This window comes from Anomaloglossus baeobatrachus, chromosome 2, assembly GCF_048569485.1.
Source record: "Anomaloglossus baeobatrachus isolate aAnoBae1 chromosome 2, aAnoBae1.hap1, whole genome shotgun sequence".
In the NCBI taxonomy this organism is placed as follows: domain Eukaryota; kingdom Metazoa; phylum Chordata; class Amphibia; order Anura; family Aromobatidae; genus Anomaloglossus; species Anomaloglossus baeobatrachus.
This window is the reverse complement of record NC_134354.1, coordinates 14,242,514-14,268,577: the sequence shown is the minus strand read 5'-3', so window position 1 is coordinate 14,268,577 and position 26,064 is coordinate 14,242,514. Positions and strand designations below refer to the sequence as shown.

Genomic DNA, 26,064 nt, shown 5'->3' with positions numbered 1-26,064 from the left:
CTGTGCTGTCTGTGTTTTCTGTGCTGTCTGTGCTGTCTGTGCTGTCTGTACTGTCTGTACTGTCTGTGCTTTCTGTGCTGTCTGTGCTGCTCTGTGCTGTCTGTGCTGTCTGTGTTTTCTGTGCTGTCTGTGCTGTCTGTGCTTTCTGTGCTGTCTGTGCTGTCTGTGCTTTATGTGCTGTCTGTGCTTTATGTGTTTTCTGTGCTGTCTGTGTTTTCTGTGTTGTCTGTGTTTTCTGTGCTGTCTGTGCTGTCTGTGCTTTCTGTGCTTTCTGTGCTGTCTGTGCTTTTTGTGTTTTCTGTGCTTTCTGTGCTGTCTGTGCTTTCTGTGTTTTCTGTGCTGTCTGTGCTGTCTGTGCTTTCTGTGCTTTCTGTGCTGTCTGTGCTTTTTGTGTTGTCTGTGCTGTCTGTGCTGTCTGTGCTGTCTGTGCTTTCTGTGCTGTCTGTGCTTTCTGTGCTGTCTGTGCTTTCTGTGCTGTCTGTGCTTTCTGTGCTGTCTGTGCTTTCTGTGCTGTCTGTGCTTTCTGTGCTGTCTGTGCTGCTCTGTGCTGTCTGTGCTGTCTGTGCTGTCTGTGTTTTCTGTGCTGTCTGTGCTGTCTGTGCTTTCTGTGCTGTCTGTGCTTTCTGTGTTTTCTGTGCTGTCTGCTGTCTGTGCTTTATGTGCTGTCTGTGCTTTATGTGTTTTCTGTGCTGTCTGTGTTTTCTGTGTTGTCTGTGTTTTCTGTGCTGTCTGTGCTGTCTGTGCTGTCTGTGTTTTCTGTGCTTTCTGTGCTGTCTGTGCTTTCTGTGCTTTCTGTGCTGTCTGTGCTTTTTGTGTTTTCTGTGCTTTCTGTGCTGTCTGTGCTTTCTGTGTTTTCTGTGCTGTCTGTGCTGTCTGTGCTGTCTGTGCTTTCTGTGTTTTCTGTGCTGTCTGTGCTGTCTGTGCTGTCTGTGCTGTCTGTGCTTTCTGTGCTTTCTGTGCTGTCTGTGCTTTTTGTGTTGTCTGTGCTGTCTGTGCTGTCTGTGCTGTCTGTGCTTTCTGTGCTGTCTGTGCTTTCTGTGCTGTCTGTGTTTTCTGTGCTGTCTGTGCTTTCTGTGTTTTCTGTGCTGTCTGTGTTTTCTGTGCTGTCTGTGCTGTCTGTGCTTTCTGTGCTTTCTGTGTTTTCTGTGCTGTCTGTGCTGTCTGTGCTGTCTGTGCTGTCTGTGCTGTCTGTGTTTTCTGTGCTGTCTGTGCTTTCTGTGTTTTCTGTGCTGTCTGTGCTGTCTGTGCTGTCTGTGCTGTCTGTGTTTTCTGTGCTGTCTGTGCTTTCTGTGCTGTCTGTGCTGTCTGTGTTTTCTGTGCTGTCTGTGCTTTCTGTGTTTTCTGTGCTGTCTGTGCTGTCTGTGCTGTCTGTGCTGTCTGTGCTTTCTGTGCTGTCTGTGCTTTCTGTGCTGTCTGTGCTTTCTGTGCTGTCTGTGCTGTCTGTGCTGTCTGTGCTGTCTGTGCTTTCTGTGTTTTCTGTGTTTTCTGTGCTGTCTGTGCTGTCTGTGCTGTCTGTGCTGTCTGTGCTGTCTGTGCTGTCTGTGTTTTCTGTGCTGTCTGTGCTGTCTGTGCTTTCTGTGCTGTCTGTGCTTTCTGTGCTGTCTGTGCTGTCTGTGCTGTCTGTGCTGTCTGTGCTTTCTGTGCTGTCTGTGCTGTCTGTGCTGTCTGTGCTGTCTGTGCTGTCTGTGCTTTCTGTGCTTTCTGTGCTGTCTGTGCTGTCTGTGCTTTCTGTGCTGTCTGTGCTGTCTGTGCTTTCTGTGCTGTCTGCGCTTTCTGTGCTGTCTGTGCTGTCTGTGCTTTCTGTGCTGTCTGCGCTTTCTGTGCTGTCTGTGCTTTCTGTGCTTTCTGTGTTTTCTGTGTTTTCTGTGCTGTCTGTGCTGTCTGTGCTGTCTGTGCTGTCTGTGCTTTCTGTGCTGTCTGTGCTTTCTGTGCTTTCTGTGCTGTCTGTGCTTTCTGTGCTTTCTGTGCTGTCTGTGCTTTCTGTGCTGTCTGTGCTGTCTGTGCTGTCTGTGTTTTCTGTGTTTTCTGTGCTTTCTGTGCTGTCTGTGTTTTCTGTGTTGTCTGTACTTTCTGCGCTTTCTTTGCTGTCTGTGCTTTTTGTGCTGTCTGTGCTTTTCTGTGTTGTCTGTGCTTTCTGTGCTTTCTGTGCTTTCTGCGCTTTCTGCGCTTTCTGTGCTGTCTGCGCTTTCTGTGCTGTCTGCGCTTTCTGTGCTGTCTGCGCTTTCTGTGCTGTCTGTGCTGTCTGTGCTGTCTGTGCTTTCTGTGTTGTCTGTGCTTTCTGCGCTTTCTTTGCTGTCTGTGCTTTTTGTGCTGTCTGTGCTGTCTGTGCTTTCTGTGCTGTCTGTGATTTCTTTGCTGTCTGTGCTTTTCTGTGTTGTCTGTGCTTTCTGCGCTTTCTGTGCTGTCTGTGCTTTTTGTGCTGTCTGTGCTTTTTGTGCTGTCTGTGCTTTTTGTGCTGTCTGTGCTTTTTGTGCTTTCTGTGTTGTCTGTGCTTTTTGTGTTGTCTGTGCTTTTTGTGCTGTCTGTACTTTCTGTGCTTTCTGTGCTTTCTGTGCTTTCTGTGCTTTTTGTGCTGTCTGTACTTTCTGTGCTTTCTGTGCTTTCTGTGCTTTTTGTGCTGTCTGTGCTTTCTGTGCTTTCTGTGCTTTCTGTGCTGTCTGTGCTTTCTGTGCTGTCTGCGCTTTCTGTGCTGTCTGTGCTTTTTGTGCTTTCTGTGTTGTCTGTGCTTTTTGTGTTGTCTGTACTTTCTGAGCTGTCTGTGCTGTCTGTACTTTCTGTGCTCTCTGTGCTTTCTGTACTGTCTGTGTTTTCTGTGCTGTCTGCGCTGTCTGTGTTTTCTGTGCTTTCTGTACTGTCTGTGCTGTCTGTGCTGTCTGTGCTTTTTGTGTTGTCTGTGTTGTCTGTGCTTTCTGTGCTGTCTGTGCTGTCTGCGCTTTCTGTGCTGTCTGTGTTGTCTGTGCTTTCTGTGCTGTCTGTGCTGTCTGCGCTTTCTGTGCTTTCTGTGCTGTCTGTGCTTTCTGTGCTGTCTGTGCTTTCTGTGCTGTCTGTGCTGTCTGTGCTGTCTGTGCTGTCTGTGTTGTCTGTGTTTTCTGTGCTGTCTGTGCTGTCTGTGCTGTCTGTGCTGTCTGTGCTGTCTGTGCTGTCTGTGCTGTCTGTGCTGTCTGTGTTTTCTGTGCTGTCTGTGCTGTCTGTGTTTTCTGTGCTGTCTGTGTTGTCTGTGCTTTCTGTGCTTTCTGCGCTGTCTGTGCTGTCTGTGCTGTCTGTGTTTTCTGTGCTGTCTGTGCTGTCTGTGCTGTCTGTGCTGTCTGTGCTGTCTGTGCTTTCTGTGCTGTCTGTGTTTTCTGTGCTGTCTGTGCTGTCTGTGTTTTCTGTGCTGTCTGTGCTGTCTGTGCTGTCTGTGTTTTCTGTGCTGTCTGTGCTTTCTGTGCTGTCTGTGTTTTCTGTGCTGTCTGTGCTGTCTGTGCTGTCTGTGTTTTCTGTGCTGTCTGTACTTTCTGTGCTGTCTGTGTTTTCTGTGCTGTCTGTGCTGTCTGTGCTGTCTGTGTTTTCTGTGCTGTCTGTGCTTTCTGTGCTTTCTGTGCTGTCTGTGCTGTCTGTGCTGTCTGTGCTGTCTGTGTTTTCTGTGCTGTCTGTGCTGTCTGTGCTGTCTGTGTTTTCTGTGCTGTCTGTGCTGTCTGTGCTGTCTGTGCTGTCTGTGTTGTCTGTGTTTTCTGTGCTGTCTGTGCTGTCTGTGCTGTCTGTGCTGTCTGTGCTGTCTGTGCTTTCTGTGCTGTCTGTGCTGTCTGTGCTGTCTGTGCTGTCTGTGTTTTCTGTGCTGTCTGTGCTGTCTGTGCTGTCTGTGTTTTCTGTGCTGTCTGTGCTGTCTGTGCTGTCTGTGCTGTCTGTGTTGTCTGTGTTTTCTGTGCTGTCTGTGCTGTCTGTGCTGTCTGTGTTGTCTGTGTTTTCTGTGCTGTCTGTGCTGTCTGTGCTGTCTGTGCTTTCTGTGCTGTCTGTGCTGTCTGTGCTGTCTGTGCTTTCTGTGCTGTCTGTGTTTTCTGTGCTGTCTGTGCTGTCTGTGTTTTCTGTGCTGTCTGTGTTTTCTGTGCTGTCTGTGCTGTCTGTGTTGTCTGTGCTGTCTGTGCTTTCTGTGCTGTCTGTGCTCTCTGTGCTGTCTGTGCTGTCTGTGCTTTCTGTGCTGTCTGTGCTGTCTGTGTTGTCTGTGCTGTCTGTGCTGTCTGTGCTGTCTGTGCTGTCTGTGCTGTCTGTGTTGTCTGTGCTGTCTGTGCTGTCTGTGCTGTCTGTGCTGTCTGTGTTTTCTGTGCTGTCTGTGCTGTCTGTGTTTTCTGTGCTGTCTGTGTTGTCTGTGCTTTCTGTGCTTTCTGCGCTGTCTGTGCTGTCTGTGCTGTCTGTGTTTTCTGTGCTGTCTGTGCTGTCTGTGCTGTCTGTGCTGTCTGTGCTGTCTGTGCTTTCTGTGCTGTCTGTGTTTTCTGTGCTGTCTGTGCTGTCTGTGTTTTCTGTGCTGTCTGTGCTGTCTGTGTTTTCTGTGCTGTCTGTGCTGTCTGTGCTGTCTGTGTTTTCTGTGCTGTCTGTGCTTTCTGTGCTTTCTGTGCTGTCTGTGCTGTCTGTGCTGTCTGTGCTGTCTGTGTTTTCTGTGCTGTCTGTGCTGTCTGTGCTGTCTGTGTTTTCTGTGCTGTCTGTGCTGTCTGTGTTGTCTGTGTTTTCTGTGCTGTCTGTGCTGTCTGTGCTGTCTGTGCTGTCTGTGCTGTCTGTGCTGTCTGTGTTTTCTGTGCTGTCTGTGCTGTCTGTGCTTTCTGTGTTTTCTGTGCTGTCTGTGCTGTCTGTGCTGTCTGTGCTGTCTGTGTTGTCTGTGTTTTCTGTGCTGTCTGTGCTGTCTGTGCTTTCTGTGTTTTCTGTGCTGTCTGTGCTGTCTGTGTTGTCTGTGTTTTCTGTGCTGTCTGTGCTGTCTGTGCTGTCTGTGCTGTCTGTGCTGTCTGTGCTGTCTGTGCTTTCTGTGCTGTCTGTGCTGTCTGTGCTGTCTGTGCTGTCTGTGCTTTCTGTGCTGTCTGTGTTTTCTGTGCTGTCTGTGTTTTCTGTGCTGTCTGTGTTTTCTGTGCTGTCTGTGCTGTCTGTGTTGTCTGTGCTGTCTGTGCTTTCTGTGCTGTCTGTGCTGTCTGTGCTGTCTGTGCTGTCTGTGCTTTCTGTGCTGTCTGTGCTGTCTGTGTTGTCTGTGCTGTCTGTGCTGTCTGTGCTTTCTGTGCTGTCTGTGCTGTCTGTGCTGTCTGTGCTGTCTGTGCTTTCTGTGCTGTCTGTGCTGTCTGTGCTTTCTGAGCTGTCTGTGCTGTCTGTACTTTCTGTGCTCTCTGAGCTTTCTGTACTGTCTGTGTTTTCTGTGCTGTCTGTGCTGTCTGTGCTGTCTGTGCTGTCTGTGCTTTTTGTGTTGTCTGTGCTGTCTGTGCTGTCTGTGCTTTTTGTGTTGTCTGTGCTGTCTGTGCTGTCTGTGCTCTCTGTGCTGTCTGTGCTTTCTGTGCTGTCTGTGTTTTCTGTGCTGTCTGTGCTCTCTGTGCTGTCTGTGCTTTCTGTGCTGTCTGTGTTTTCTGTGCTGTCTGTGCTGTCTGTGTTTTCTGTGCTGTCTGTGCTGTCTGTGCTGTCTGTGTTTTCTGTGCTGTCTGTGCTGTCTGTGCTTTCTGTGCTTTCTGTACTGTCTGTGCTGTCTGTGCTGTCTGTGCTGTCTGTGCTGTCTGTGTTTTCTGTGCTGTCTGTGCTGTCTGTGTTTTCTGTGCTGTCTGTGCTGTCTGTGCTGTCTGTGTTTTCTGTGCTGTCTGTGCTGTCTGTGTTTTCTTTGCTGTCTGTGCTGTCTGTGCTGTCTGTGTTTTCTGTGCTGTCTGTGCTGTCTGTGCTGTCTGTGTTTTCTTTGCTGTCTGTGTTTTCTGTGCTGTCTGTGCTGTCTGTGTTGTCTGTGCTTTCTGTGCTGTCTGTGCTGTCTGTGCTTTTCTGTGCTTTCTGTGCTGTCTGTGTTTTCTGTGCTTTATGTGCTGTCTGTGCTGTCTGTGCTTTTCTGTGCTTTCTGTGCTGTCTGTGCTTTCTGTGCTTTATGTGCTGTCTGTGCTGTCTGTGCTTTTCTGTGCTTTCTGTGCTGTCTGTGTTTTCTGTGCTTTTCTGTGCTTTCTGTGCTGTCTGTGCTTTCTGTGCTGTCTGTGCTTTTTGTGCTGTCTGTGCTTTTTGTGCTGTCTGTGCTGTCTGTGCTGTCTGTGCTTTTTGTGTTGTCTGTGCTGTCTGTGCTTTCTGTGCTTTCTGTGCTTTCTGTGCTGTCTGTGTTTTCTGTGCTGTCTGTGTTTTCTGTGCTGTCTGTGCTGTCTGTGTTTTCTGTGCTGTCTGTGCTGTCTGTGTTTTCTGTGTTGTCTGTGTTTTCTGTGCTGTCTGTGCTGTCTGTGCTGTCTGTGCTGTCTGTGTTTTCTGTGCTGTCTGTGCTGTCTGTGTTTTCTGTGCTGTCTGTGCTGTCTGTGCTGTCTGTGCTGTCTGTGTTTTCTGTGCTTTCTGTGCTGTCTGTGCTGTCTGTGTTTTCTTTGCTGTCTGTGCTGTCTGTGTTTTCTGTGCTGTCTGTGCTGTCTGTGTTGTCTGTGCTTTCTGTGCTTTCTGTGCTGTCTGTGCTTTCTGTGCTTTCTGTGCTTTATGTGCTGTCTGTGCTGTCTGTGCTTTCTGTGTTTTCTGTGCTTTTCTGTGCTTTCTGTGCTGTCTGTGCTTTCTGTGCTGTCTGTGCTTTTTGTGCTGTCTGTGCTTTTTGTGCTGTCTGTGCTGTCTGTGCTGTCTGTGCTTTTTGTGTTGTCTGTGCTGTCTGTGCTTTCTGTGCTGTCTGTGGTTTTCTGTGCTTTCTGTGCTTTCTGTGCTGTCTGTGCTTTCTGTGCTGTCTGTGCTTTCTGTGCTGTCTGTGCTTTCTGTGCTGTCTGTGCTTTCTGTGCTTTTTGTGTTGTCTGTGCTGTCTGTGCTTTTCTGTGTTTTCTGTGCTGTCTGTGTTTTCTGTGCTTTTCTGTGCTTTCTGTGCTGTCTGTGCTGTCTGTGCTTTTTGTGCTGTCTGTGCTTTTTGTGCTTTTTGTGCTGTCTGTGCTGTCTGTGCTTTTTGTGTTGTCTGTGCTGTCTGTGCTTTCTGTGCTGTCTGTGGTTTTCTGTGCTTTCTGTGCTTTCTGTGCTGTCTGTGTTTTCTGTGCTGTCTGTGCTTTTTGTGCTGTCTGTGCTTTTCTGTGCTGTCTGTGCTGTCTGTGCTGTGCTTTCTGTACTGTCTGTGCTTTCTGTGCTGTCTGTGCTTTCTGTGCTTTCTGTGCTTTCTGTGCTGTCTGTGCTGTCTGTGCTGTCTGTGCTGTCTGTGTTGTCTGTGCTGTCTGTGTTTTCTGTGTTGTCTGTGCTGTCTGTGCTTTCTGTGTTGTCTGTGGTTTTCTGTGCTTTCTGTGCTGTCTGTGCTTTCTGTGCTGTCTGTGCTTTCTGTGCTGTCTGTGTTTTCTGCGCTTTCTGTGCTGTCTGTGCTGTCTGTGCTGTCTGTGCTTTCTGTGCTGTCTGTGCTGTCTGTGCTGTCTGTGTTTTCTGCGCTTTCTGTGCTGTCTGTGCTTTCTGTGCTGTCTGTGCTGTCTGTGCTGTCTGTGTTTTCTGTGCTGTCTGTGCTGTCTGTGCTTTCTGTGCTTTCTGTGTTTTCTGTGCTGTCTGTGTTTTCTGTGCTGTCTGTGCTGTCTGTGCTTTCTGTGCTGTCTGTGCTTTCTGTGCTGTCTGTGCTGTCTGTGCTTTCTGTGCTTTCTGTGCTGTCTGTGCTGTCTGTGCTGTCTGTGCTTTCTGTGCTGTCTGTGCTGTCTGTGCTGTCTGTGCTGTCTGTGCTGTCTGTGCTTTCTGTGCTTTCTGTGCTGTCTGTGCTTTCTGTGCTGTCTGTGCTGTCTGTGCTTTCTGTGCTGTCTGTGCTGTCTGTGCTGTCTGTGCTGTCTGTGCTGTCTGTGCTGTCTGTGCTGTCTGTGCTGTCTGTGTTTTCTGTGCTTTCTGTGCTGTCTGTGCTTTCTGTGTTGTCTGTGCTTTCTGTGCTGTCTGTGCTGTCTGTGCTTTCTGTGCTTTCTGTGCTGTCTGTGCTTTCTGTGCTTTCTGTGCTGTCTGTGCTTTCTGTGCTTTCTGTGCTGTCTGTGCTGTCTGTGCTGTCTGTGCTGTCTGTGTTTTCTGTGTTTTCTGTGCTTTCTGTGCTGTCTGTGTTTTCTGTGTTGTCTGTACTTTCTGCGCTTTCTTTGCTGTCTGTGCTGTCTGTGCTGTCTGTGCTTTCTGTGCTTTCTGCGCTTTCTGCGCTTTCTGTGCTGTCTGCGCTTTCTGTGCTGTCTGCGCTTTCTGTGCTGTCTGCGCTTTCTGTGCTGTCTGCGCTTTTTGTGCTGTCTGTGCTTTCTGTGTTGTCTGTGCTTTTTGTGCTGTCTGTGCTTTCTGTGTTGTCTGTGCTTTCTGCGCTTTCTTTGCTGTCTGTGCTTTTTGTGCTGTCTGTGCTGTCTGTGCTGTCTGTGCTTTTTGTGCTGTCTGTGCTTTCTGTGTTGTCTGTGCTTTCTGCGCTTTCTGTGCTGTCTGTGCTGTCTGTGCTGTCTGTGCTTTTTGTGCTGTCTGTGCTTTCTGTGTTGTCTGTGCTTTCTGCGCTTTCTTTGCTGTCTGTGCTTTTTGTGCTGTCTGTGCTGTCTGTGCTTTCTGTGCTTTTTGTGCTGTCTGTGCTGTCTGTGCTTTCTGTGCTGTCTGTGCTTTCTTTGCTGTCTGTGCTTTTCTGTGTTGTCTGTGCTTTCTGCGCTTTCTGTGCTGTCTGTGCTTTTTGTGCTGTCTGTGCTTTTTGTGCTGTCTGTGCTTTTTGTGCTTTCTGTGTTGTCTGTGCTTTTTGTGTTGTCTGTACTTTCTGTGCTTTCTGTGCTTTCTGTGCTTTCTGTGCTTTTTGTGCTGTCTGTACTTTCTGTGCTTTCTGTGCTTTTTGTGCTGTCTGTGCTTTCTGTGCTTTCTGTGCTTTCTGTGCTGTCTGTGCTTTCTGTGCTGTCTGCGCTTTCTGTGCTGTCTGCGCTTTCTGTGTTGTCTGTGCTTTTTGTGTTGTCTGTACTTTCTGTGCTTTCTGTGCTTTCTGTGTTTTCTGTGTTTTCTGCGCTTTCTGCGCTTTCTGTTCTGTCTGTGCTGTCTGTGCTTTCTGTGCTGTCTGTGCTGTCTGTGTTTTCTGTGTTTTCTGTGTTTTCTGTGCTGTCTGTGCTGTCTGTGTTTTCTGTGCTGTCTGTGCTGTCTGTGCTTTCTGTGCTTTCTGTGCTGTCTGTGCTGTCTGTGTTTTCTGTGCTGTCTGTGCTGTCTGTGCTTTCTGTGCTTTCTGTGCTGTCTGTGCTGTCTGTGTTTTCTGTGCTGTCTGTGCTGTCTGTGCTGTCTGTGCTGTCTGTGCTTTCTGTGCTGTCTGTGCTTTCTGTGTTTTCTGTGCTGTCTGTGCTGTCTGTGTTGTCTGTGCTTTCTGTGCTTTCTGTGTTTTCTGTGCTGTCTGTGCTGTCTGTGCTGTCTGTGCTGTCTGTGCTTTCTGTGCTGTCTGTGCTTTCTGTGCTTTCTGTGTTTTCTGTGCTGTCTGTGCTGTCTGTGCTGTCTGTGCTGTCTGCGCTTTCTGAGCTGTCTGCGCTTTCTGAGCTGTCTGCGCTTTCTGAGCTGTCTGTGCTTTCTGTGCTGTTTGTGCTTTCTGTGCTGTTTGTGCTTTCTGTGCTGTTTGTGCTTTCTGAGCTGTCTGCGCTTTCTGAGCTGTCTGCGCTTTCTGAGCTGTCTGCGCTTTCTGAGCTGTCTGTGCTTTCTGTGCTGTTTGTGCTTTCTGTGCTGTTTGTGCTTTCTGAGCTGTCTGTGCTTTCTGTGCTGTTTGTGCTTTCTGTGCTGTTTGTGCTTTCTGAGCTGTCTGCGCTTTCTGAGCTGTCTGTGCTGTCTGTGCTTTCTGTGCTGTCTGTGCTGTCTGTGCTTTCTGTGCTGTTTGTGCTTTCTGAGCTGTCTGCGCTTTCTGAGCTGTCTGTGCTGTCTGTGCTGTCTGTGCTTTCTGTGCTGTCTGTGTTTTCTGTGCTGTCTGTGTTTTCTGTGTTTTCTGTGCTGTCTGCGCTGTCTGTGTTGTCTGTGCTGTCTGTGCTGTCTGTGTTGTCTGTGCTGTCTGTGCTGTCTGTACTTTCTGAGCTGTCTGTGCTGTCTGTACTGTCTGTGTTTTCTGTGCTTTCTGTACTGTCTGTGTTTTCTGTGCTGTCTGTGCTGTCTGTGCTTTCTGTGCTGTCTGTGCTGTCTGTGTTTTCTGTGCTGTCTGTGCTGTCTGTGTTGTCTGTGCTTTCTGTGCTTTCTGTGCTGTCTGTGCTGTCTGTGCTGTCTGTGTTTTCTGTGCTGTCTGTGCTGTCTGTGCTGTCTGTGCTTTCTGTGCTGTCTGTGCTGTCTGTGCTGTCTGTGTTTTCTGTGCTGTCTGTGCTGTCTGTGTTTTCTGTGCTTTCTGTGCTTTCTGTGCTGTCTGTGTTTTCTGTGCTGCTCTGTGCTGTCTGTGCTGTCTGTGCTGTCTGTGTTTTCTGTGCTGTCTGTGCTGTCTGTTTTCTGTGCTGTCTGTGTTGTCTGTGCTGTCTGTGCTGTCTGTGCTTTCTGTGCTTTCTGTGCTGTCTGTGCTGTCTGTTTTCTGTGCTGTCTGTGTTTTCTGTGCTGTCTGTGCTGTCTGTGCTTTCTGTGCTTTCTGTGCTGTCTGTGCTTTCTGTGCTGTCTGTGCTGTCTGTGCTTTCTGTGCTGTCTGTGCTGTCTGTGCTGTCTGTGCTTTCTGAGCTGTCTGTGCTGTCTGTACTTTCTGTGCTCTCTGAGCTTTCTGTACTGTCTGTGTTTTCTGTGCTGTCTGTGCTGTCTGTGCTTTTTGTGTTGTCTGTGCTGTCTGTGCTGTCTGTGCTTTTTGTGTTGTCTGTGCTGTCTGTGCTGTCTGTGTTGTCTGTGCTTTTCTGTGCTTTCTGTGCTGTCTGTGCTGTCTGTGCTCTCTGTGCTGTCTGTGCTTTCTGTGCTGTCTGTGCTGTCTGTGCTGTCTGTGCTGTCTGTGTTTTCTGTGCTGTCTGTGCTGTCTGTGTTTTCTGTGTTGTCTGTGTTTTCTGTGCTGTCTGTGCTGTCTGTGCTTTCTGTGCTGTCTGTGTTTTCTGTGCTGTCTGTGCTGTCTGTGTTTTCTGTGCTTTCTGTGCTGTCTGTGCTGTCTGTGCTGTCTGTGTTTTCTTTGCTGTCTGTGCTGTCTGTGTTTTCTGTGCTGTCTGTGCTGTCTGTGTTGTCTGTGCTTTCTGTGCTTTCTGTGCTGTCTGTGCTTTCTGTGCTGTCTGTGCTTTCTGTGCTGTCTGTGCTGTCTGTGCTTTCTGTGCTGTCTGTGCTTTTTGTGCTGTCTGTGCTGTCTGTGCTGTCTGTGCTTTTTGTGTTGTCTGTGCTGTCTGTGCTTTCTGTGCTGTCTGTGGTTTTCTGTGCTTTCTGTGCTTTCTGTGCTGTCTGTGTTTTCTGTGCTGTCTGTGCTGTCTGTGCTTTCTGTGCTTTCTGTGCTTTCTGTGCTGTCTGTGCTTTCTGTGCTTTCTGTGCTGTCTGTGTTTTCTGTGCTGTCTGTGCTGTCTGTGCTTTCTGTGCTTTCTGTGCTTTCTGTGCTGTCTGTGCTTTCTGTGCTTTCTGTGCTGTCTGTGTTTTCTGTGCTGTCTGTGCTGTCTGTGCTTTCTGTGCTGTCTGTGCTTTCTGTGCTGTCTGTGCTGTCTGTGCTTTCTGTGCTGTCTGTGCTGTCTGTGCTTTCTGTGCTTTTTGTGTTGTCTGTGCTGTCTGTGCTTTTCTGTGCTTTCTGTGCTGTCTGTGCTTTTTGTGCTGTCTGTGCTGTCTGTGCTGTCTGTGCTTTTTGTGTTGTCTGTGCTGTCTGTGCTTTCTGTGCTGTCTGTGTTTTCTGTGCTGTCTGTGCTGTCTGTGTTTTCTGTGCTGTCTGTACTGTCTGTGCTTTCTGTGCTGTCTGTGTTTTCTGTGCTGTCTGTGCTGTCTGTGTTGTCTGTGCTGTCTGTGCTTTCTGTGCTGTCTGTGTTTTCTGTGCTGTCTGTGCTTTTTGTGCTGTCTGTGCTGTCTGTGCTGTCTGTGCTGTCTGTGCTTTCTGTGCTTTCTGTGCTGTCTGTGCTTTCTGTGCTGTCTGTGCTGTCTGTGCTTTTTGTGCTGTCTGTGCTGTCTGTGTTGTCTGTGCTTTCTGTACTGTCTGTGTTTTCTGTGCTGTCTGTGCTGTCTGTGCTTTTTGTGTTGTCTGTGCTGTCTGTGCTGTCTGTGTTGTCTGTGCTTTTCTGTGCTTTCTGTGCTGTCTGTGCTGTCTGTGCTCTCTGTGCTGTCTGTGCTTTCTGTGCTGTCTGTGCTGTCTGTGTTTTCTGTGCTGTCTGTGCTGTCTGTGTTTTCTGTGTTGTCTGTGTTTTCTGTGCTGTCTGTGCTGTCTGTGCTTTCTGTGCTGTCTGTGTTTTCTGTGCTGTCTGTGCTGTCTGTGCTGTCTGTGCTGTCTGTGCTGTCTGTGTTTTCTGTGCTTTCTGTGCTGTCTGTGCTGTCTGTGTTTTCTTTGCTGTCTGTGCTGTCTGTGTTTTCTGTGCTGTCTGTGCTGTCTGTGTTGTCTGTGCTTTCTGTGCTTTCTGTGCTGTCTGTGCTTTCTGTGCTTTCTGTGCTTTATGTGCTGTCTGTGCTGTCTGTGCTTTTCTGTGTTTTCTGTGCTGTCTGTGCTTTCTGTGCTGTCTGTGCTTTTTGTGCTGTCTGTGCTGTCTGTGCTTTTTGTGTTGTCTGTGCTGTCTGTGCTTTCTGTGCTGTCTGTGGTTTTCTGTGCTTTCTGTGCTTTCTGTGCTGTCTGTGTTTTCTGTGCTGTCTGTGCTTTCTGTGCTGTCTGTGCTTTCTGTGCTTTCTGTGCTTTCTGTGCTGTCTGTGCTGTCTGTGCTGTCTGTGCTGTCTGTGCTGTCTGTGCTGTCTGTGCTTTCTGTGCTTTCTGTGCTGTCTGTGCTGTCTGTGCTGTCTGTGCTTTCTGTGCTTTCTGTGCTGTCTGTGTTTTCTGTGCTGTCTGTGCTTTCTGTGCTGTCTGTGCTTTCTGTGCTGTCTGTGCTGTCTGTGCTTTCTGTGCTGTCTGTGCTGTCTGTGCTGTCTGTGCTTTCTGTGCTTTTTGTGTTGTCTGTGCTGTCTGTGCTGTCTGTGCTTTTCTGTGCTTTCTGTGCTGTCTGTGCTGTCTGTGCTTTTTGTGCTGTCTGTGCTGTCTGTGCTGTCTGTGCTGTCTGTGCTTTTCTGTGCTTTCTGTGCTGTCTGTGCTGTCTGTGCTTTTTGTGCTGTCTGTGCTGTCTGTGCTGTCTGTGCTGTCTGTGCTGTCTGTGTTGTCTGTGCTTTCTGTGCTGTCTGTGCTGTCTGTGGTTTTCTGTGCTTTCTGTGCTGTCTGTGCTTTTTGTGCTGTCTGTGCTTTTCTGTGCTGTCTGTGCTGTCTGTGCTGTGCTTTCTGTGCTGTCTGTGCTGTCTGTGTTGTCTGTGCTGTCTGTGCTTTCTGTGTTGTCTGTGGTTTTCTGTGCTTTCTGTGCTGTCTGTGCTTTCTGTGCTGTCTGTGTTTTCTGTGCTTTCTGTGCTGTCTGTGTTGTCTGTGCTGTCTGTGCTGTCTGTGCTTTCTGTGCTGTCTGTGCTGTCTGTGCTGTCTGTGCTGTCTGTGCTGTCTGTGCTGTCTGTGCTGTCTGTGCTGTCTGTGTTTTCTGCGCTTTCTGTGCTGTCTGTGCTTTCTGTGCTGTCTGTGTTTTCTGTGCTGTCTGTGCTGTCTGTGCTGTCTGTGTTTTCTGTGTTTTCTGTGTTTTCTGTACTGTCTGTGCTTTTTGTGCTGTCTGTGCTTTTTGTGCTGTCTGTGCTGTCTGTGCTGTCTGTGTTGTCTGTGCTGTCTGTGTTGTCTGTGCTGTCTGTGCTTTTCTGTGCTTTCTGTGCTGTCTGTGCTTTCTGTGCTGTCTGTGCTTTTTGTGCTGTCTGTGCTGTCTGTGCTGTCTGTGCTTTTTGTGTTGTCTGTGCTGTCTGTGCTTTCTGTGTTGTCTGTGCTGTCTGTGCTTTCTGTGCTGTCTGTGGTTTTCTGTGCTTTCTGTGCTTTCTGTGCTGTCTGTGTTTTCTGTGCTGTCTGTGCTTTCTGTGCTTTCTGTGCTTTCTGTGCTGTCTGTGCTGTCTGTGCTTTCTGTGCTGTCTGTGCTGTCTGTGCTTTCTGTGCTGTCTGTGCTTTCTGTGCTGTCTGTGCTTTCTGTGCTGTCTGTGCTGTCTGTGCTGTCTGTGCTTTCTGTGCTGTCTGTGCTTTCTGTGTTGTCTGTGCTGTCTGTGCTGTCTGTGCTGTCTGTGCTTTCTGTGCTTTCTGTGCTGTCTGTGTTTTCTGTGCTGTCTGTGCTGTCTGTGCTGTCTGTGCTTTCTGTGCTGTCTGTGCTGTCTGTGCTTTCTGTGCTGTCTGTGCTTTCTGTGCTGTCTGTGCTTTCTGTGCTGTCTGTGCTGTCTGTGCTTTCTGTGCTTTTTGTGTTGTCTGTGCTGTCTGTGCTGTCTGTGCTTTCTGTGCTGTCTGTGCTGTCTGTGCTTTCTGTGCTGTCTGTGCTTTCTGTGCTGTCTGTGCTGTCTGTGCTTTCTGTGCTTTTTGTGTTGTCTGTGCTGTCTGTGCTGTCTGTGCTTTCTGTGCTTTCTGTGCTGTCTGTGCTGTCTGTGCTTTTTGTGTTGTCTGTGCTGTCTGTGCTTTCTGTGCTTTCTGTGTTTTCTGTGTTTTCTGTGCTTTTCTGCGCTTTCTGTTCTGTCTTGGGCTAAACATGATTTCTTTTCCCTTTTAGACCCTCCAATGATTACTGAGTCCAAGAGCATTGAGGCCATCACAGGGAAGCAGGCGTACCTGCGCTGCGAGGCCGCGGCCGAGCCCAAGCCGGACTTTGAGTGGTACAAGGATGACACAAGGTGAGGAGACGGCTGAACCAGAGATCACTCGGTACAAGGGACAAATCATGTAACAGCACAAACCTGATTCCTAGAAAAAATCTGGTTACTAAATCTGGATCCTCCCGGCAGCAGTAACATCACGCACCTGCAAAGTGGCATCCACGTAGATCGGGGCGGTATTTTTTCAGTTTTGGGGTAAATTCCCCCAGATAAGGATTACAAGGGTCACCTCTATTTATACTTTATGTCCTTTCAAGCTTAGTTAATCAGATTTTTCTTTTATATATTTTTTTTAAAGTGTATAAATAATGGAAAAAATGTCAAAACTGTTATAAAAGTCAATGTCTCGAGATTTGGTAACTCACATCTGCAGTTTCCCATCACTTCTTACCGTTAGGAAAGTTAAGCATTGGCCAAACTCCCATAGACGTCTATGTAAGCATTGCTTATGTTTCATGGTCGGGTGGTAGATACATGGAGCCCACTGTAAGTTTAAAGCTCATTGCCTATCACCACTACAGGAAGTGTTGTCATAGGCACGTCAGCCCTGTCACTCTGATCAATGCTATATCTAGGTGGAAAGGGACAACATTTTTGACCTTCACTGATGACCTTGAATACAATGTCACGTTACTCCATCTATTCTGCAGGATAAACAGCGCGCAAGGTCTGGAGATCAAGAGCATGGGAAACCGATCCACTCTGGTGGTCGCAAATGTGACTGACGAGCACTATGGAAACTACACCTGCGTGGCCACTAACAAGCTGGGGGTCACCAACACCAGCCTGTTCCTCTACAGTGAGTATAATGCACACACAAACAAAAGTATTCAGCCCCTGGAGTCAGTACTTTGTAGGACCACTTTTCTTTGTCTTGCATTTGTATTCAGCCCCCGGAGTCAGCACTTTGTAGGACCACCTTTCTCTGTCTTGCATTAGTATTTAGCCCCCTTGAGTCACCACTTTGTAAGATCACCTTTCTCTGGCTTACATTTGTATTTACCCCCCTGATGTCGGTACTTTGTCAAACCACCTTTCTCTGTTTTGCATTTGTATTCAGCCCCCCGAAGTCAGCACTTTTTAGGACCACCTTTCTCTGTCTTGCATTTTTTTCAGCCCACAGAGTCAGTACTTTGTAGGACCACTTTTCTTTGTCTTGCGTTAGTTTTCAACCCCCGGAGTCAGTACTTTATAAGACCACCTTTCTCTGTCTTTCATTAGTATTCAGCCCCTGGAGTCAGTACTTTGTAGATAGGACCACCTTTCTCTATCTTGCATTAGTATTCAGTCCCCGGAGTTAGCACTTTGTAGAAACACCTTTCTCTGTCCTGCGTTAGTATTAAGCCCCTGGAGTCAGTACTTTGTAGGACCACCTGTCACTGTCTTGCATTTGTATTCATCTCCTGGAGTTAGCACTTTGCAGGACCACTTTTCTCTATTTTGCATTTGTATTCACCCCCTCTGGAGTCAGTACTTTGTAGGACCACCGTTCTTTGTCTTGCATTTGTATTCAGCCCCTGGAGTCAGTACTTTGTAGGACCACCTTCCTCTGTCTTTTGGGGTCTCTCCAGCTTTGCTCATCTGGAGGTGACATTTTCCTCTTCTCTCGCTCAGTGAGGTTGGATGGAGACGTCTGTGATCGGTGATTTTCCCGTCTTGTCACAGATTCTCGGTGGATTTGGGTCTGGACTGTGACTCGGCCGCTCACACACAGGAATATGCTCTGATCTGAACCCTCCATTGTAGATCTGCAGGATGTTGAGGGTGGTTGTCCTGCTGGAAGGTGAAGCTATGCCCCGGTCTCAGATCTTCTGCAGCTTTTAATAGGTTCTCATCCAGGATTGTCCTGTAATTATCTCCATCCATCTTCCATCACCTCTGACCGTCTTCCCTGCCCCTGCTGAAGAAAAGCCTCCCCACAGCAGGATACGGCTACGGCCTCCACCATGTGTGACGGTGGGGAGGGTGTTTTTAGAATGATGTGCAGTGTTAGTTTACCTCCACACATAGCGTTTTACATTTAGCCCAAAAAGATCTCCTGTGGTCTCACCTGACCAGAGCACCTTCATCCACTGCTCGCGAAAGCTACAAATGGAGCTTCTTATGGCTTTTTGCTTTCAGAAATGTCTTTCCTCTTGTCACGCTTCCATAAAGTGCCGATTTGTGGAGTCTACAACTAATAGTCGTGCTGTGGACAGATTCTCCCCCTGAGCTGTGATCTCTGCAGCTCCTCCAGTGATGATGGGCCTCTCAGCTCTTCTCTCATTAGTGCTCTCTTTCTTGGGTTGTCAGTTCCTGCAGTTGGCCATGTCTTGTAGGTTTGCAGTTGTGCTGTACTTCCATTTCTGGATGATGGATTGAACACTGCTTCATGAGATATTCAAAGCTTTTCTGTAACCTAATCCTGCTTTCCTCCTCTTTATCCCTGACCTGTCTGGTGGGTTCCTTGGTTTTCACAATGCTGTTTGATCCCTGATCTTCTCACACAAACCTCTGAGGCCTTCACAGATCAGCTGTAGTTATACTGATAAGTCACACTCAGGAGGAGGAGCCATGCACTGATCAGTGACTTCTGCAGGCGATTGGTCACTTAGGATTTTATTTAGGGGTGTCAGACTAGAGGGGGCTGAATACAAATGCCCCTCACAATTTTCAGATTTAGAAAGTTAAAATATTTAGAAAACCCGGTATCGTTTTCTTTTCACTTCACAAATACTTGAAGTTACTGTCACATAAAATCGCAATAAAATACATTTGTTTGTGGATTTAACATGAAAAAATTGTGGAGGGGTATGAATACTTTTCCAAGGAAGAGCTATATGTATATTATATATATATACAAAAATATAGGCCAACCAATACTGCTATAGTGTGCATACATACATGTGCAGTATATACATTATATACAACCCATACAGTATATACACACATAGTATATCCAGTATATACACACACATACAGTGTATACTCACACATAATATATACAGTATATACACACACGTATGGTATATACACACACACGTACAGTATATACACATATAATATATACAGTATATACACACACGGTATATATACACACGTACAGTATATACACACACATATAGTATATAGAGCATATACATGCATACAGTATATGCACACACACAGTATATACAGTATATAAACACATACAGTATATACACACACATACCGTATACACAGTATATAAACACACACATACAGTATATACAGTATATACACATACAGTATATACACACACATACCGTATATACAGTATATACACATACAGTATATACACACACATACCGTATATACAGTATATATACATACAGTATATACACACACATACCATATATACAGTATATACACACATAGTATATATACAATATATACACACACATTCAGTACATACACACACGTACAGTGTATACAGTATACACACATAGTATATACACACACATATATACAGTATATACACACCTGCCTATATCTCGGTAGTGACTATATCGGACACAGCTGATATACCTGTTCCGTATAATCTTCATTTGCAGGATTTTCCTCTTTGCTCGTTTCTTGTGCCGGGTTATCAGATTTTCTGGATTATTGGATGCCGGATTATTGGACCTTCATTCAGTGTAATTCTCTGATGTGTGTCACATAGTGAGCAGTAAATACAATTCCCCATAAATATATGACACGCGCTCGATACATTTGGTGAATACAATTTCCGTAGAACAATAAGTTCCGCCAAGTGTGATGAACATAATACCGCCGCTCTCCGGTGATTTAAAGATACAGTTGTTTGTCGGAGTCATAAATAATGTATCCTGCGGGGTTATTAAATATTCATGATGCGGACGGCTGCACCGACGCTCCGTGACATGGGATTTTTTTTTGGAAAGCCCTAAATGTTTGAGAAGCTTTTAAATGTCTCTATAACTTGTCCGATGCTTAAAAGTGCAATTGAGTTTAATGCGCTGAGTGCTGTGCAGCTTGTAATAAGTGGCAGCATGTCATTAGGTTAAGGAGGAGGAAGACGCTTCAGAGCTGCGCTCCCGGGAAGCATCTGATGTGAAACGGCTTTTGTGTTAAGCGGAAGAGGAATCTCACCTAACAGAGTGTCAGTGGGGGGGAGAGGGGGGGTGCGGCCGACTATCAGGGGCACAATGCGGTGGTGGTCTCATACATACAGACCTGACAGCACTACCCCTAATGCTGCAGACAGGCCTGACTCCAATGGACGCCTGATGGACAGCTGTAGCACAGGGGTCTGCGGCCATGTATATTATAAGGGGCTGGGGGGGACTGCGGCAATGTATATTATGAGGGGCTGAGGGTCTTCTGTCATGTATATTATGAGGGGCTGGAGGTCCTCGGCTACGTATATTACAAGGAGCTGGGGGTGACTGTGGCAATGTATATTATGAGGGAATTCAGGTCTGTGGCTAGGTATATTATAATGGGCTGGGGGTCTGCCACCATGTATGTTATGAGGGCCTGGGAGGACTGGCCATGTATATTATGAGGGGCAGGGGGTCTGAAGCCATGTGTACTATGAGAGGCTGTGAGTAGGTCATGCTGTATATAGGGGGCAGTGTGGGGGCTCACACTGTATGTAGCGGGTGATATGTGGCTCATACTGTATATAGGGGGTGTCAGTATACTTAATTATTTTCATTATTAATTGATATAATGAACATTAATATAAAACAATATTGAGCAAAATTAATTTCAGCCTATTAGTTCAGCCTCCACAACAGTCATGGTCTCCCATGTGGCCCCTGGAGAAAAATAATTGCCCACCCCTGGTATACACTATACAGTATATCCAGAGCTCCTGTAGTATTGTGGTTTTTATTCATGATCAGTATTGTAGTATTCAGTCACTTTTGGTTGTAATATGTGGTCTGATCTTGGTGTGGCAGTATTTCTCTCTTCTATGTGGTAATATTTGGTCACTATGTGGTGGTATTATGTGGTCTGGTCACAGTGTGGAGGTATTTGTCCCCTGTATGTGATAATATTCGTTCACTATGTGGAGGTATTATGTGGTCTGGTCCCAATGTGGAGGTAATTGTACCCTGTATGTGATAATATTTGGTCACTATGTGGTGGTATTATGTGGTCTGGTCACAGTGTGGCGGTATTTGTCCACTGTATGTGATAACATTTGGTCACTATGTGGTGGTATTATGTGGTCTGGTCACAGTGTGGAGGTATTTGTCCCCCGTATGTGATAATATTTGGTCACTATGTAGTTGTATTATGTGGTCTGGTCACAGTGTGGAGGTATTTGTCCCCCGTATGTGATAATATTTGGTCACTATGTAGTTGTATTATGTGGTCTGGTCACAGTGTGGAGGTATTTGTCTCTTGTATGTGATAATATTCGGTCACTATGTGGAGGTATTATGTGGTCTGGTCACAATGTGGAGGAAATTGTACCCTATATGTGATAATATTTGGTCACTATGTGGTGGTAGTATGTGGTCTATTAACAATGTAGAGGTAATTGTCCGCTGTATGTGATAATATTTGGTCACTATGTGGTGGTAGTATGTGGTCTATTAACAATGTAGAGGTAATTGTCCGCTGTATGTGATAATATTTGGTCACTATGTGGTGGTATTATGTGGACTGGTCACAGTGTGGCAGTATTTCTCCCTTGTATGTGGTGTTATGAGTCTTGGTGTATTGAATTGTGTTGTGTATTGAGGTCATTTGTTGTCTCTGATATTAATTAAGAGAAGATTATTTCCATTACACATTAAATACTTGGACATTTAACCCCTCCCTGTCCTGTGCCTATTACACAGCTATAGAGATGCACTTAAAGGGTTCTCCAGTGAAAACAAGTAATCGCTTCTCCGCAGGATAAGTGATGACTTATTGATCTGTGGGGTCCGACTGCTGGGACCGCACTGAGCGGCAGCATGGGGAGTTTGTATCCCCATTAAACTGGAGCTCGGGTTCAACTCAACCACTGATCCATTCATTCCCCAGACGATGCTCCACTATCACGGGGATAGCAGCTAACAAGTATTTGCATATAGCTGTAGTGTGAGTCCCCGGAGTCAGCCCTTCCTGGGGGCCCCAGACACCCCAATCCGACCCTGCCTTTACCCCATTGACCTGTAGCACCCCCTTAGTCCTTTACACTTGTCCAGTTTTGATCCCATCATCCCCTGATGATATGTATTGTATTTTTAGAAAATACTAATGCCAATATAGTTTGCCCTTTCACCTTGGATTGTATATATAGAATTGCACATATATTTGTGATCCAAATATGAATTCAGCCCCAACCTCTGTTATTAAAGCCTTGCTACCTCCGATGGTTAGTGCAGCAGCCAGAGGTGAAGGATGGGCGGCCGCAACTCGTGGGACACTGGTGGGTGCTTGTCCCAGGCTAAAATTAGAAAACCAGCCACTGGTTATCATACTGTATATAGAGGGCTGTGTGTGGGCTCATGCTGTATATAGGAGGCTTTATGGGGCTCATCCTGTATATTGGAGACTATGTTGGGGTTCATACTGTATATAGAGGGCTGTGTGTGGGCTCATGCTGTATATGGGAGGCTTTATGGGGCTCATCCTGTGTATAGGAGACTATGTTGGGGTTCATACTGTATATAGAGGGCTGTGTGTGGGCTCATGCTGTATATGGGAGGCTTTATGGGGCTCATCCTGTGTATAGGAGACTATGTTGGGGTTCATACTGTATATAGAGGGCTGTGTGTGGGCTCATGCTGTATATGGGAGGCTTTATGGGGCTCATCCTGTGTATAGGTGACTATGTTGGGGTTCATACTGTATATAGAGGGCTGTGTGTGGGCTCATGCTGTATATGGGAGGCTTTATGGGGCTCATCCTGTGTATAGGAGACTATGTTGGGGTTCATACTGTATATAGAGGCCATGTGGGGACTCATACTGTGTATAGGAGACTATGTTGGGTACTCATAGTGTAAATAGGTGGCTGTGTGGTGGGCTCATACTGTGTATAAGAGGCCATGTGGGGGCTCATACTGTGTATAGGAGACTATGCTGGGGCTCATAGTGTAAATAGGGGGCTGTGTGGTGGGTTCATACTGTGTATAAGAGGCCATGTGGGGCTCATGCTGTATATAGGAGAATATGTGGGGCTTATTCTGTACATAGGAGGCCAAGAGAGGGCTCATGCTGTATATAAGGGGTTGTGGGGGGTTCATAATGTATAGAGGAGAATATATGTGGCTTAAACTGTACATAGAGGGCTGTGTGGGGACTCCTGCTTTATACAAAGAGCTGTGTGGGGGCTTTTGGTTTATATTGGGAGCTATGTGAGGGCTCATACTGTATATAGGGGGGCTATGTGAGGGCTCATACTGTATATAGGGGGGCTATGTGAGGGCTCATACTGTATATAGGGGGGCTATGTGAGGGCTCATACTATATATAGGGGGGCTGTGTGAGGGGTCATACTGTATATAGGGGGACTGTGTGAGGGCTCATACTGTATATAGGAGGCTATGTGAAAGCTCATACTGTATATAGGGGCTATGTGAGAGCTCATACTGTATATAGGAGGCTATGTGAGGGCTCATACTGTATATAGGGGCTATGTGAGAGCTCATACTGTATATAGGAGGCTATGTGAGGGCTCATACTGTATATAGGAGGCTATGTGAGAGCTCATACTGTATATAGGAGGCTATGTGAGGGCTCATACTGTATATAAGGGGGCTATGTGAGGGCTCATACTGTATATAGGAGGCTATGTGAGGGCTCATACTGTATATAGGAGGCTATGTGAGGGCTCATACTGTATATAGGAGGCTATGTGAGGGCTCATACTGTATATAGGAGGCTATCTGGGGCTCATACTGTATATAGGAGGCTATGTGAGAGCTCATACTGTATATAGGAGGCTATGTGAGGGCTCATACTGTATATAGGAGGCTATGTGAGGGCTCATACTGTATATAGGAGGCTATGTGGGGGCTCATACTGTATATAGGAGGCTATGTGTGGGCTCATACTGTATATAGGAGGCTATGTGGGGGCTCATACTGTATATAGGAGGCTATGTGAGGGCTCATATTGTATATAGGAGGCTATGTGGGGGCTCATACTGTATATAGGAGGCTATGTGTGGGCTCATACTGTATATAGGAGGCTATGTGGGGGCTCATACTGTATATAGGGGCTATGTGAGAGCTCATACTGTATATAGGAGGCTATGTGGGGGCTCATACTGTATATAGGAGGCTATGTAAGAGCTCATACTGTATATAGGAGGCTATGTGGAGGCTCATACTGTATATAGGAGGCTATGTGGGGGCTCATACTGTATATAGGAGGCTATGTGAGGGATCATACTGTATATAGATATAGAGGGCTATGTGAGAGCTCATACTGTATATAGGAGGCTATGTGGGGGCTCATACTGTAAATAGGAGGCTATGTGGGGGCTCATACTGTATATAGGGGGCTATGTGAGGGCTCATACTGTATATAGGGGGCTATGTGAGGGCTCATACTGTATATAGGGGGCTATGTGAGGGCTCATACTGTATATAGGAGGCTATGTGAGGGCTCATACTGTATATTGGAGGCTTTGTGGGGGCTCATACTGTATATAGGAGGCTATGTGAGGGCTCATACTGTATATAGGGGGCTATGTGAGAGCTCATACTGTATATAGGAGGCTATGTGAGGGCTCATACTGTATATAGGAGGCTATGTGAGGGCTCATACTGTATATAGGAGGCTATGTGAGGGCTCATACTGTATATAGGAGGCTTTGTGGGGGCTCATACTGTATATAGGTGGCTATGTGAGGGCTCATACTGTATATAGGAGGCTTTGTGGGGGCTCATACTGTATATAGGTGGCTATGTGGGGGCTCATACTGTATATAGGTGGCTTTGTGGGGGCTCATACTGTATATAGGTGGCTATGTGGGGGCTCATACTGTATATAGGGGGCTATGTGAGGGCTCATACTGTATATAGGTGGCTATGTGGGGGCTCATACTGTATATAGGTGGCTATGTGGGGGCTCATACTGTATATAGGAGGCTATGTGAGGGCTCATACTGTATATAGGGGGCTATGTGGGGGCTCATACTGTATATAGGTGGCTATGTGGGGGCTCATACTGTATATAGGAGGCTATGTGAGGGCTCATACTGTATATAGGTGGCTATGTGGGGGCTCATACTGTATATAGGTGGCTATGTGGGGGCTCATACTGTATATAGGAGGCTATGTGAGGGCTCATACTGTATATAGGGGGCTATGTGGGGGCTCATACTGTGTATAGGAGGCTATGTGAGGGCTCATACTGTATATAGGAGGCTTTGTGGGGGCTCATACTGTATATAGGAGGCTATGTGGGGGCTCATACTGTATATAGGGGGCTATGTGAGGGCTCATACTGTATATAGGTGGCTATGTGGGGGCTCATACTGTATATAGGTGGCTATGTGGGGGCTCATACTGTATATAGGAGGCTATGTGAGGGCTCATACTGTATATAGGGGGCTATGTGGGGGCTCATACTGTATATAGGTGGCTATGTGGGGGCTCATACTGTATATAGGAGGCTATGTGAGGGCTCATACTGTATATAGGTGGCTATGTGGAGGCTCATACTGTATATAGGTGGCTATGTGGGGGCTCATACTGTATATAGGAGGCTATGTGAGGGCTCATACTGTATATAGGGGGCTATGTGGGGGCTCATACTGTGTATAGGAAGCTATGTGAGGGCTCATACTGTATATAGGAGGCTTTGTGGGGGCTCATACTGTATATAGGAGGCTATGTGGGGGCTCATACTGTATATAGGAGGCTATGTGAGGGCTCATCCTGTATATAGGAGGCTTTGTGGGGGCTCATACTGTATATAGGTGGCTATGTGAGGGCTCATACTGTATATAGGAGGCTATGTGGGGGCTCATACTGTGTATAGGAGGCTATGTGAGGGCTCATACTGTATATAGGAGGCTTTGTGGGGGCTCATACTGTATATAGGTGGCTATGTGAGGGCTCATACTGTATATAGGAGGCTATGTGGGGGCTCATACTGTATATAGGAGGCTATGTGAGGGCTCATACTGTATATAGGAGGCTTTGTGGGGGCTCATACTGTATATAGGTGGCTATGTGGGGGCTCATACTGTATATAGGGGGCTATGTGAGGGCTCATACTGTATATAGGTGGCTATGTGGGGGCTCATACTGTATATAGGTGGCTATGTGAGGGCTCATACTGTATATAGGAGGCTATGTGGGGGCTCATACTGTATATAGGTGGCTATGTGAGGGCTCATACTGTATATAGGAGGCTATGTGGGGGCTCATACTGTATATAGGAGGCTATGTGGGGGCTCATACTGTATATAGGTGGCTATGTGGGGGCTCATACTGTATATAGGAGGCTATGTGGGGGCTCATACTGTATATAGGAGGCTATGTGGGGGCTCATACTGTATATAGGAGGCTATGTGGGGGCTCATACTGTATATAGGAGGCTATGTGGGGGCTCATACTGTATATAGGAGGCTGACAAAAGGGGGCTTTACACTCTGCGACATCGCTAACGATACATCGTCGGGGTCACGTCGTTTGTGACGCACATCCGGCGCCGTTAGCGACATTGCAGCGTGTGACTAAAAGGAGCGATGACCAACGATCGCAAAAAGGTCAAAAATCGTTGATGGTTGACACGCCGCTCCTTTTCATAATATCGTTGGTGGTGCATGCCGCTGGTTGCTCGTTCTTCCTGCGGCAGCAGACATCGCTACGTGTGACACTGCAGGAGCGCCGATCATCTCCTTACCTGCGTCCACCAGCAATGAGGAAGGAGGTGGGCGGGATGTTACGACCGCTCATCTCCGCCCCTCTGCTTCTATTGGGCGGCTGCTTAGTGACGTCGCTGTGACACCGCACGACCCGCCCCCTTAAAGGAGAGATTGTTCGGTGTCTCCAGCGACGTCGCTGAACAGGTATGTGCGTGTGACGCTGCCATAGCGATAATGTTTGCTACGACAGCGATCACCCCCATGACGAAACAGCGACGTGGGCGGGTGCTATCGCTAGCGATGCCGCAGCGTGTAAAGCCCCCTTTAACACTCACCCGAACCTTAACCTTAAAACTATTCCTCGCTCTAACACTCATTCTGACCTTAAAGGGGTTGTCCATTCTAAAT

At 47.1% G+C, this 26,064-nt stretch overlaps 1 protein-coding gene across 2 annotated transcripts in view; it reads left to right on the top strand.

The window, feature by feature from the left end:
* LSAMP (limbic system associated membrane protein) overlaps positions 1-26,064 on the top strand; it is a 984,979-nt gene that overhangs the window by 905,676 nt on the left and 53,239 nt on the right. For both annotated transcript variants that reach the window (XM_075334897.1, XM_075334898.1), the window contains exons 5-6: positions 14,766-14,886; positions 15,519-15,667. In XM_075334897.1, coding sequence (XP_075191012.1) covers positions 14,766-14,886; positions 15,519-15,667 — 270 coding nt within the window. The remainder of the gene's footprint in view (positions 1-14,765; positions 14,887-15,518; positions 15,668-26,064) is intronic.